The sequence below is a fragment of the Nematolebias whitei genome, chromosome 19 (genome assembly GCF_014905685.2).
Source record: "Nematolebias whitei isolate Nwh7 chromosome 19, NemWhi1, whole genome shotgun sequence".
NCBI lineage: Eukaryota > Metazoa > Chordata > Actinopteri > Cyprinodontiformes > Rivulidae > Nematolebias > Nematolebias whitei.
Genome location: NC_056516.1, coordinates 40,592,913 through 40,604,494, shown reverse-complemented (window position 1 = coordinate 40,604,494; position 11,582 = coordinate 40,592,913). Strand labels below are relative to the sequence as shown.

Here is an 11,582-nt window from a genome sequence, read left to right as displayed (position 1 = left end):
CATCATCACAAGGTTATACTGCTCTAGATCCTCATTACTTAGTTCTGTTGATTTGGATCATCATTACTAGGTTCTGCTGCTCTGGATCCTCATTACTCGGTTCTGCTGCTCTGGATAATCTTCACTTCACTTCCGGCGAGCTGAATTACGGCAGCTCCCTCCGGCTTCTCTGCATTTTTTTTAATCATCAAACTGACCCGTTTTTTTCGAACCGGACTAAAGTTGGTCCCCCTTCCAACCGAATTCGGTGTTCAGTGACTCAGAGAGCCGGTTGGGACCGTCCAAAAATATATTTTGGTCCAGGACCGGCCACTCCCACCCCACCGGTCACTCTGAGCGCACCCTGCCGGCCAGGTGACCCCTCGAGATGGGGAGTCGTTGCACGAAGGTCCGGTGTTTTTTCGCTCTCTCTCTCTGGACCTCAACAAACTCTTATCTGGACCTTTGTGGTTCTACCTGGTTCCGACAAAAGTCGCTGGGTGGTATTTTGCTGGTTTTCTGCTGGACTGGCCGTCGTGGTGTCTTCATAGGTGTGGGGGAAGTGTACCTGTGACCCTCGAATTGGACAATGCTCTGTATCATCATCACAAGGTTCTGCTGCTCTGGATCATCATTACTAGGTTCTGCTGCTCTGTATCATCATCACAAGGTTCTGCTCTTGTGGCTCATCATCACAAGGTTATACTGCTCTGGATCCTCATTTCTAGGTTCTGCGCATTTGGATCATAATTACTAGGTTCTGCTTCTCTGTATCCTCATTAATAGACTCTGTTGCTCTGGATCATCATCATCACAATGTTATGCTGCTCTGAATAATCATCACACGGTTCTGCTGATTTAGATAATCATTTCTAGGTTCTGTTGCTCTGGATTATAATGCCAATGTTGTTGTGCTCTGGATCATCATCACAATGTTCTGCTGCTCTGGATCATCATCACAAGCTTAGGCTATTCTGGATCATCACCACAATGTTATGCTGTTTTGTATCATCACAAGGTTCTGCATCATCACAAGATTCTGCTGCTTTGGATCATCCTTAATAGGCTCTGCTGCTCTGGATTATCACCATCATCATCATCATCACAATGTTCTGCTGCTCTTGATTATCATTGCTAGGTTCTGCTGCTCTGGATCATCAAGTCAATGTTCTTATGCTCTGGATCATCATCACAATGTTCTGCTACTCTGGATCATCATCACAATGTTATGCTGCTCTGTATCCTCATTATTAGGTTCTGCTGCTCTGGATCATCATTACTAGGTTCTGCTATTCTGTATCCTACTTACTATGATCTGCTGCTCTGGATCATCATCATCACAAGTTTGTGTTGCTCTGTATCCTCATTACTAGGTTATATTGCTCTGGATCAACATCAAAATGTTCTGCTGCTCTGGATAATCATAACCAAAAGGTTCTGCTGTTTTGGATCATCATCACAAGGTTCTGCTGTTTTTATCATCATCACAAGGTTCTGCTGCTCTTGATCATCATTACTATGTTCTGCTGCTCTGGATCGTCATCACAATGTTCTGCTACTCTGGATCATCAGCACAAGGTTATGTTGTGTTCTGTTAACAGTGTGGTTCTGTTAGCATTGTGTTTCTGTTAGCAGTGTGGTTATGTTAGCATTGTGTTTCTGTTAGCAGATTGGTTCTGTTAGAAGCATGGCTCTGTTAGCAGTTTGGCTCTGTTAGCAGCATGGTACAGTTAGTTGTGTGGTTCGGTTAGCAGTGTGTTACTGTTAGCAGTGTGTTTTTGTTAGCAGTGTGGTACTGTTAGCAGTGTGGTACTGTTAGCAGTGTGGTACTGTTAGCAGCGTTTTTCTGTTAGCAGGGTTTTACTGTTATCAGTGTGGTACTGTTAGTAGCATGGTACTGTTGGCTGTGTGATTCTGTTAGCAGAATGGTACTGTTAGCAGAATGGTACTGTTAGCAGTGTGGTACTGTTAGCAGTGTGATACTGTTAGCAGCATGGTACTGTTAGCAGTGTGGTACTGTTAGCAGTGTGATACTGTTAGCAGCGTGGTATTGTTAGCAGCGTTTTTCTGTTAGCAGGGTGTTACTGTTATCAGTGTGGTACTGTTAGTAGCATGGTACTGTTAGCTGTGTGATTCTGTTAGCAGCATGGTACTGTTAGCAGTGTGGTACTGTTATCAGTGTGATACTGTTAGCAGCATGGTACTTTTAGCAGCATGATACTGTTAGCAGTCAGGTACTGTTAACAGCATGGCACTGTTAGCAGTATGGTACTGTTAGCTGTGTGGTACTGTTAGCAGCATGGTATTGTTAGCTGTGAGTTCTGTTAGTGTGGTACTGTTAGCTGTGTGGTTCTGTTAGCCTTGTGGTTCTGTTAGCAGTGTGGTTCTGTTAGCAGTGTGGTACTGTTAGTCTTGTGGGTCTGTTAGTGTTGTTCTGTTAGCAGCATGGTACTGTTAGCTGTGTGGTTCTGTTAGCAGTGTGGTTCTGTTAGCAGCATGGTACTGTTAGCTGTGTGGTTCTGTTAGCAGTGTGGTATTGTTAGCAGCATGGTACTGTTAGCTGAGTGGTTTTGTTAGCAGCATGGTACTGTTACCTGTGTTGTTCTGTTGCAGTTAGTTTTCATTCATTCAACCTTTATTTCTACAAGTTAATCCCATTGAGCCTCGGGGAGTCATTTACAAGAGAGACCTGATTTCTTTAACAAAGAGTGGTGACAACAGTGAATGACGACAACAATAGACAGTCACAAAAGAGGCATACAAATGATTTTTTTTAACAAATCAAAACAAAATAGCCATCAAAAGGACAGTCAAAAGGAAAAGTATCGAGAAAAAACAAACAGCTAAATTGTAAGGCGGTTTAGAAAACTAAAAACAAGAACATGTTTGCATTGGTTCCTGTACTGTAAAGGCAGTGAGCTCTTCCTCCTCCGTTGATGCCATGACTGAAATTGTGAGAAATGAAGGAATTTGTCATGAGCAAATTAAACTCAGGTCCAACATGGCTGCGGGAGGGTCTGGAGATTTCCTGGTGGGCTGGTCTTATGTGTGGACTGTAGAGCCAGCGCTCTGTTTTTTTTTTTTTAGATCTTTTTATTAACAACATATAAACACAGAACACCACTGTGGCTGAGGCTGCCAGCGCTTGTTTTTTTTTTTTTCCCCGACCTGTCAATCAATCCAATGGGCGTGTCAGCAAATGACCAATCGACGACCTCAATTTGTCCCGAAGGTAAACGCCCCTTGTCTGTGAAGCTGCTCTGCAGCTGCTCAGGGTGGACGCTGGAGTCTGAAGTCTGAACCCTCTGCATACAGTACACGCGTACGGACGCGTGAACGGACATACGCGGCAGTATACGGGGGGCTTTACAGTTACTGAGTGTGCCAGAATTCCTCTGAAAACCTAAAGGTTCTGGTGTCCAACAGCTGATGCCTGGACAAAACAGCTGGACTAATCTACAACAGAACGGGTCAGAATGCACAGAATCAAGGTACTGCAACGGTCCAGTCAGAGTTCAGAATCTGAACCTGACTTAAGGACTGTGGAGGACCTTCAGAGCTGAGCAGAAACCTCAGTGTTGGAAAGAAGAGTGGGCCAAAACCCCTATAGAACCATGAGAGAGAGTGAGTCACAGAGGGTTCTGCTAGGTCAGGGGCTGGAACCAGGTTCTGTTTGTAAAAAAAAACTCGCTGAAACCTAGTGATATGAAGTTGGATCAAAATCTTAGAACATGGTGAAGACCCCTCAGAGTGGACATGTTTGTGTTCTGGTCCCTGTGGAGTAAACCTGTAGAGCGTTGTGATCCAGTTCTACCTGATGGCTCTGTGAAGCTCTTACATCAACACAACTGAGTGGGTCAGAACCGGACTTTTTGTTAGAAGAAAAACTTGACGTAAGTCGTTGAGGGACAGACAGAGACACCTGGCAGAGCCACATTCTCCTGTCAATCAGGATTATGTCTCATTCAGACACTGAACAAACTAGAAAACCTGCAGCACCTGACGGTTTGATCATCAAAATGGTTCTTGTGGTGGTACTGGAGATGGGAGCCTGGCTCATCTGGCTGTTTTCTCTTAGAGCTGCAACGTTCAGGTGTTTCTGACTCGCTCAAACTGATCCCACAGAACCCCACACAGCAACAAACATGGCAGCCATGTCCACTCAGTCCTCGTCTTCTGTCACTCATCAAGCATGAGAGCACAAGAATGAGGAGGAAACCAAAATGTGTGTGTGTATAGCACTTCTGCTTTCTTTCTCTTTAAAAACAAATCTGGGCATGAATGAAGCACGATCCATCTGTAAATGAAAGCATCGAACCAGAAGGAGCCCAGATTGACACCCACTGCACAAACACTTTGTCAGCTTCAGTCTCTGAAACGTCCAGAAGCTGCTGTGAAAACAAGTAAGCAGGTCAGAGATGAGACCTTTCAGTGTTCAGCAGGTTTCAGCAGGTCTGACCTGTTCCTGTCGCTCCACAAGTCTGGAGTCAGTCATCACAGCAGTGTAATGTTGGCATGCAGCGACACACACACGCACACGCACACGCACACACACACAGTAGTACTCACATAGGCGTCTGGAAAGGCTTTGTATTTGGACAGCAGACTCTGGTCTGATTCAGCACGCTTGTCCTGGAATGGGGACTCCAGCAGTTGGAACTGACCCCCCCCCTGCACACAGTTGAACTGGGGCCCTCCGTGCATGCTGCTGAACTGGGACACTGGTGAGCGTTCCTCGCAGCTGAGGCTCCTCTGCAGGGTCCTGGGCCCCTGGTTGAACATGGAGGATAAGGGGGGTTCAGAGATGGAGGCAGGCCGGTGCAGGTCTATGGATCCAGCGGGGCTAAGCAGGTGGGTCGGGCTTGTAATGGAAGGTGGGGGGCTGAAGCCAAGAGAAGGGGGCCGACTGATGCGGGAACTACAGGACTCTTCAGCACCGTTCAGTGATCCCGAGGAAGAGGAGTTCAGGAGGAAAGACAGGCGTTCCAGGCGGGACTGTGCTGGTTCTGGACTGGCTCCAACCTCACCTGGTTCTTTCAGTCTGACAATAGTGGGCTCAGCTGAGGATCCGATCTCTGGCAGTGAGCCGGAGCGGAACAGGGTCTTGTGGGTCGTTCCGTTCTCCAACGCCTTCTCTGACGAAGAGGAGCGGTAGCTGCTGAAGATGACGCTGCTGTTGAGGCGAGAGCCCGAGGTGGGGGACGAAGGATCCGGTCTGTTCAGCTTGGGGGAGGTCAGGTCCTGAGGAGAGTCACAGAGGAGTTTTGAAGAGGTTCTAACAGGTTTTCAAAAAACTAACAAAAAGCTGAAACAACATGTTCAAAGTCATCAGAGAAGTTCAACAGTTTGACTTTTTAACATAAAATAAGTCGAGTTTATTGAAATAACGTTACAATTCTGACATTTGTCTTCTCATCGAGGTTTGTATGTAATAATAATGTTTCTGAAGTAACAGTTGAACTTTAGTTTATGCTTTAACATGATTCTGGCTTGAATGCTCACATACAAACCAGAACCGAACTAGGACCAGAACTAGAACCCTGGAATAGAAATCTTGATTCTTTTGACAGCTGTCAATCATCCTCATGTCTGTTTTCTTTTATCTATTTGACCTTTTCCTCTAATCTGGTCTTAAATTCTGAGGAACTGACAATTTAAGGTTCTGCTGGAACTGACGGGACTCTGCAGGTTAACAGAACCACCTGATGGAGCTGAAGTCAGAGAAGGGTACCTGGTTTTTCTTCATCAGGTCCAGGGGGGACCGAGTGTCTCTGGGGCTGCTCCTCTTCAGGCCCAGCTCAGCTGGCAGTGTGTACAGTCCATTCTGTGCCTCCTCAGACCCCTTGGTGTGGCTGCTTGGGGGGGGGAGCACACTGATGATGACGGGGTTCGGTGCGTCCTCCACGATGGGGGGGAGGGAGGAGACAAGAACTGGAGGAGGCGGACGCAGGCTCGTGCTCTTCGGCCTCAGGGAGGGTCCCATGCTCCGCAGAGTGTCCACCAGGCTGTCCATGTCGTTATGGATTGGGGAATCTGCGTCAGGAGAGGATGGGGGAGTGGAAGGGGGAGGTGCAGGATCAGAAGTCAAGGGAGGCACAGGGTCAGAGTTCAAGTCCACCAGAGTGGCCTTAAAGACACCGGTAAAGCTAGAGGAGTCTGTGTTGTCCAAGTTGCTGCAGGAGAGATGCTGAGACTCCCACTGCGACTCTCCCTCAGTCTGTTCCTCCTCTTCTCCTGTACGAACAGCCAGCTGTACCTCCTCCACCAGACTCCGCCTCCACTCCTCTGCTCCACCATTCTGGATCAGGTGACCAGTGCTGTGACTCAGACTTCTACCTGGGGCAACAGAGGAGGAGCCCAGGTGTGTGTCTGCAGAGGAGGCGGAGTCAGAGGACAAAGAGATTTTCTGGGGTTTATACTGAGTTACCCCCACAAATCTGTTCTTCCACCTATACTCTGATCCCAGGTCAAATGATCCTGATCCCAGGCCAGAGGATCCTGATCCCAGGCCAGAGGATCCTGAACCCAGTTCAGAGGATCCTGATCCCAGGCCAGAGGATCCTGATCCCAGGCCAGAGGATCCTGAGCCCAGTTCAGAGGATCCTGAGCCCAGGTCAAGGCTGCTGTCGGCCTCTTTCAGCAGAGACACTTTGTGAAAACGAGCTCTGGGCTCTTCTTGGATGGCTGAAGACGAGCTCTTCAGTGTCAGTTTGGTGCTGCTGTAAGCTGAACTCATGGTGTCGGCAGGTTGGACCCAGGCTGCAGCTGAAGGAGGCCGGCAGCTGCAGAAACGCAAAGAAACCAGGACAAGGTGGTGAGAGAGCAGCAGGGAGGGGTCAACAAGAAACACAAGATTCTACAAGTGTGGATTACTGCGGCAGCTTCAGAGATGACAGCTTGGGCTGATTTCCATGCAGGCAGCAGGTGGACAGCAGCTAAAGTTAGAGTTGGCACTTCAGCCTGACACAACAAAATGTCTCTAATAAAACCTTGAGTTGAACAACTGTCAGAGTTTAACTTCTTACAACTTTATCCACATCAACACAATTAACACTTTTGTTGGGTTTAGGACAAAAGAAAAAGTTTTACCCAAAGTTCAGATGATAAGATGGAACTTTATTGATATCACAGGAAATTGTTGTGCCAGAGTTTCAGTATAAAGGAATATGCACAAGGAATCACACAAGATATAAAAAATAACATATAAAAAATAACATAAAAAATATCAGAGAATCTAAAAAATAACAGAATATAAAAATACCATCATTAAGGTCTAAAACAGGTCAGGTGCAGACAGACATTAAAGTGTTTATTGCAGTGCAGGATTCATTTTATTGTCCTACACGGGGAGGAGTTGAAAAGTTTGAAGGACTTCCTGTGCTGTTCTGTGGAGCACCTCAGTGGTCTCAGTCTATGACTGAAGGTGCTGCAGTAAATCAATTTTAATAAAAAAAATCTTTATTTATAGTTTTACCTGATTTGAAGTGATTCATTCAACCTTTTATCTGACAAGTTTAATCCCATCGAGCTTCGGGGACTCATTTACAAGAGAGACCTGAATTTTATCAAAGAGTGATGAAAACAGTGGACAACAATAGAGTGACCATACCCGTGCTATTAGACAGGAATGCAGGAGAAATTAGGGCAAGTGGAGAAAGGACAAACTCCGAGTCTCTCTTGATATACTGAGAGAGTTGTCATCCCTATAAACGAGCTGTGAAAACCGCCAGAGCAAAATATTTATCTGACATTACTGTTGCTAAAGCCCCCAGTATACTCCCGCATACGTCCACACGCGGAGGTACGCACGTACGTACGCAGAGGTACGAGCGTACCCCCCATGGCATGTCCATGCAAAGCTCAATTTTTATGACCGCGTACACATACGCGGTGTCGCACAATAAATTGCCCAGCGACGGACTGTTTTGTATGAGACACCAATGTATTAAATTCCCCTTCTTCATCCCTGATCTGGCCTTTTTTTTTTTTTTTTTTTGCCAAGAGGCAGTGATCTCTTCCTCCTCCGTTGATGCCATGACTGAAATGGTGAGAAATGAAGGAATTTGTCACAAGCAAATTAAACTCAGGTCCAGCGTTGCTGCGGTAGGGTCTGGAGATTTCCTGGTGGGCTGGTCTGATGTGTGGGCTGCAGTCAGTGCTCCCTGGGTTTTTTTTAAGATCTTTTTATTAACAACATATAAACACAGAACACCGCTGTGGCTGAGGCTGCCAGCGTGCGGTTTTTTTTGCCGACCTGTCAATCAATCCAGTAGGCGTGTCAGCAAATGACTGATCAGAGAACTCTGTCTCAAAGGTAAACGCCCCTTGTCTGTGAAGCTGCTCTGCAGCTGCTCAGGGTGTATGATCAAGTATGAAGGCTGAACCCTCTGCGTACAGTACACGTGGACATATGTACGCGTGGACATACGTACGCGTGGACATATGTACACGGGAGTATACTGGGGGCTTAACTCTCACAACCACCGTGTTCTTTATAATACAATCAACACTGTTCTTGAAGCATCCGGAGAACTTTGTGATAAGTTTCTTCATTTTTTCTTAGACAAAGTTATTAACACTAGGGCTTGTATCTCTTTTCCATCCCATGACCCTTCCATCCCGGTCCCCTGTCCTGCTGTTTTTGAGCATTTGGATCCTATTTCCCTCTCCTATCTGGAGAAACACTCATCTCCGGATTGGCGCAGTGGGTGGGCATCACTGGTTCAGCTCTTCAGTGGTTTAGGTCCTACATTTCTGATAGAAGTTTCAGTGTGATGATGGATAATTTTATCTGCTTCTGCTGCCCTCCCCAGGAGATACACCAGGGCTCTATTCTTGGTCCTCTCCGGTTCTCACTTTATCTTCTGCCACTGGGTTCTATTTTCAGAAAGCATGGTGTGCAATTTCATTTATATGCGGATGACTGTCCAGTCTACTTCCCTTTGAAACATAATGGATCCACTCAGTCTCTCCTGGACTGTCTTGATGACATAAGAGCAGTGGTTCCCAATGGGTGGTGCCCAACCCTCATGGGGGAGGGTGTGTGTGTTTGTGTGTGTGTGTGTGTGGGGCGCTAGAGAGAACGGGGGGGGGGGGGGGTCACATAATATGTCTGCTTAGAGATGTAAAAATGTCAATTTATTGTCTGTGTAACAAGTTTAGAAAATATTGTATTTTTAATTATAATGTTTGAGTTTTCACCAAATCCTAATTAACACTGAAGAACCCTCATTTTGCTTATGTTTGAAAAGTTTTCTATGATGTATTATGTTAAAAACTAAAATATGTACTGTCACTTTAAGAGCACTTTGTTATTTTTTCAATCAACCTTTATTTCTACAGGTTAATCCCATTGAGCCTCGAGGACTCATTTACAAGAGAGACCTGGTTTCAACAAAGAAAGATGACAACAATGGACAACAGCTACAACAATAGACAGTCATTAAAGAGGCATACAGATTTTCTTTTAAATTAAAATAAGATGGCAAAAAAGTAGCAAAAACAACTAGATTCTAAGGCGAATGTAGAAAAATAAAAACAGGAACATGTCTCCCTTGGTTCTTGCCAGGAGTCCAACAGATTCTTACAGCCACTTAAGGTCGAGAGCTTCATATCTTTTTGCACGACATTCCAGGAAACAGGAGCAGAGTAGGAGAAGGTCCTTTTGCCTAGTTCAGTCCTCATTGAGGGAACACTGCAGGTAATGATGTCCTGAAAGTGCACACTGTAGCTGCACTCACACAGAGACATGTAGGAGGAGATGTATGAAGGCAGCAGACCAAGAAGTGATTTAAAGATGAAAATGTACCAGTGGGAGAGTCTGTGTGAAGTTAATGGTGACCAGTTAACCAGTGAATACTGGGTGCAGTGGTGGGTATGGTAGTTACAGCCAGTTATGGATCTTAGGGCACCATGATAGACAGCATCCAACATCTGCAGCATCCAACATCTGCAGGGTTCTTGTAGGAGCGTTCATGTAAATAATGTCACCGTAATCAATGGAGGGAAGGAAAGTCACAGATACAAGGTGTTTCCTAACATTCAGGGTTAGACAGGATCTGTTTCTGAAAAAGAAACCCAGTTTAACTTTCAGTTTCTTTACCAAGTTTTCCACATGGAGCTTAAAAGAGAGATGTGAGTCGACCAAGATACACAAATATTTATAGGAATCAACAAAATCTACGGGGACACCATTTGAGGATGAAATCGGAGGAAGAACTGCTGGGACCAACTTCCTATTTGAAAAAAGCATCCATTTGTTTTTGTCGGCATTTAGGACAAGTTTGAGGCGGAACAAAAGCTGGAAATCCTTTTCAACCATTTTAGCTCGACAATAAACAACTGTGTCATCAGCATAGAAATGTATGGATGCATTAGGGATGTTTTTACCTACATTATTTATGTAGATTGTAAAGAGGGTGTGTCCTAAGACTGAGCCTTGTGGTACACCATTGTTGACTGTTAAATAACTGGAGGAAGTACCATTATGTTGAACACATTACCTCCAGTCTGAAAGATAGTTAGAGAACCAACCAATGGTGTGATCTGAGAAACCAGTTTCTGAGAGTTTATGACACAAGATGTTCTGATCCACAGTGTCAGAATCTTTAGACAGGTCTAAGAAAAGTGCAGCACAATAATCCTTAGCATCCAGAGCTTCAACAACGTCATTAAGAACCTTCAGTGAAGCAGTGGTTGTGCTGTGTTGTTTCCTGAAACCAGATTGATGTGGAGGTAAGATGTTAAATGAGTCCAGGTCATTTTTGATTTGAGAGTTTATCAGTTTTTCTAGAACCTTGGCTAAAATGCAGAGTTTAGAGATTGGTCCATAGTTGTTCAGTGAGGGGGGGTCTCCTCCCTTCAGCAAAGGAAGAACAAAGGCTGTTTTCAAGAGTCTGGATGGAGTTTTGTCTTATGGAGAGATTGAAGATGTGGGTCACAGGGACTGTGATGATATGAGCAGCCAGCCTTAAGAAATAAGGTGGAAGTTCATCTGGACCTGCAGATTTTTTAGGATCAAGATCTTTTAACAGTTTATTGACCTCACTGACTGAGAATGGAGAAAAAGAGAAGCTGTGATTAACTGAGGATTGACTTCTAGGAGGGATTTGATTTGTCCTCCAGCTCTAATGTTAAAAATCTTGGTGTTATTTTTGATCAGGACATGTCTTTTATAATAATAATAATAATAATAATAATAATAATAATAATGAATTTAATTTGTAACGCACTTTTCATTAACAAAAATCTCAAAGTGCTACAGAGTGCAACTAAAATCAATGATACAATCATGTGGAGGCAGAATAGGCTTGCTTAAAAAGAAAAGTCTTTAAGCCTTTTTTAAAGTCAGTCAATGATTGTGGAGCTCTCAGATATTCAGGGAGGGAGTTCCAGAGGCGGGGGGCAGCCACACAGAATGCCCGATCTCCCATGGTTCTTAATTTAGTTTATCCCCCACATTAAAAACGTTACTAGAACCTCCTTCTTCCATCTGCCTACCTACATTACCTACCTACATTAGAAACATCTGATCTAAAGATGATGCAGAAAAACTGCTCCATGCATTTGTCACGTCTAGACTGGACTATTGCAATGGTTTATTA

At 44.9% G+C, this 11,582-nt stretch overlaps 1 protein-coding gene across 1 annotated transcript in view; it reads right to left on the bottom strand.

Annotated features, from left to right (window-relative positions):
* LOC119425559 (beta/gamma crystallin domain-containing protein 1) overlaps positions 1–11,582 on the bottom strand; it is an 84,037-nt gene that overhangs the window by 62,242 nt on the left and 10,213 nt on the right. The window contains exons 5-6 of the mRNA XM_037693085.1: positions 5,711–6,761; positions 4,549–5,220 (exon numbers count right to left, since the gene is read on the bottom strand). Of these exons, the coding sequence (XP_037549013.1) occupies positions 4,549–5,220; positions 5,711–6,761 (1,723 nt within the window). The remainder of the gene's footprint in view (positions 1–4,548; positions 5,221–5,710; positions 6,762–11,582) is intronic.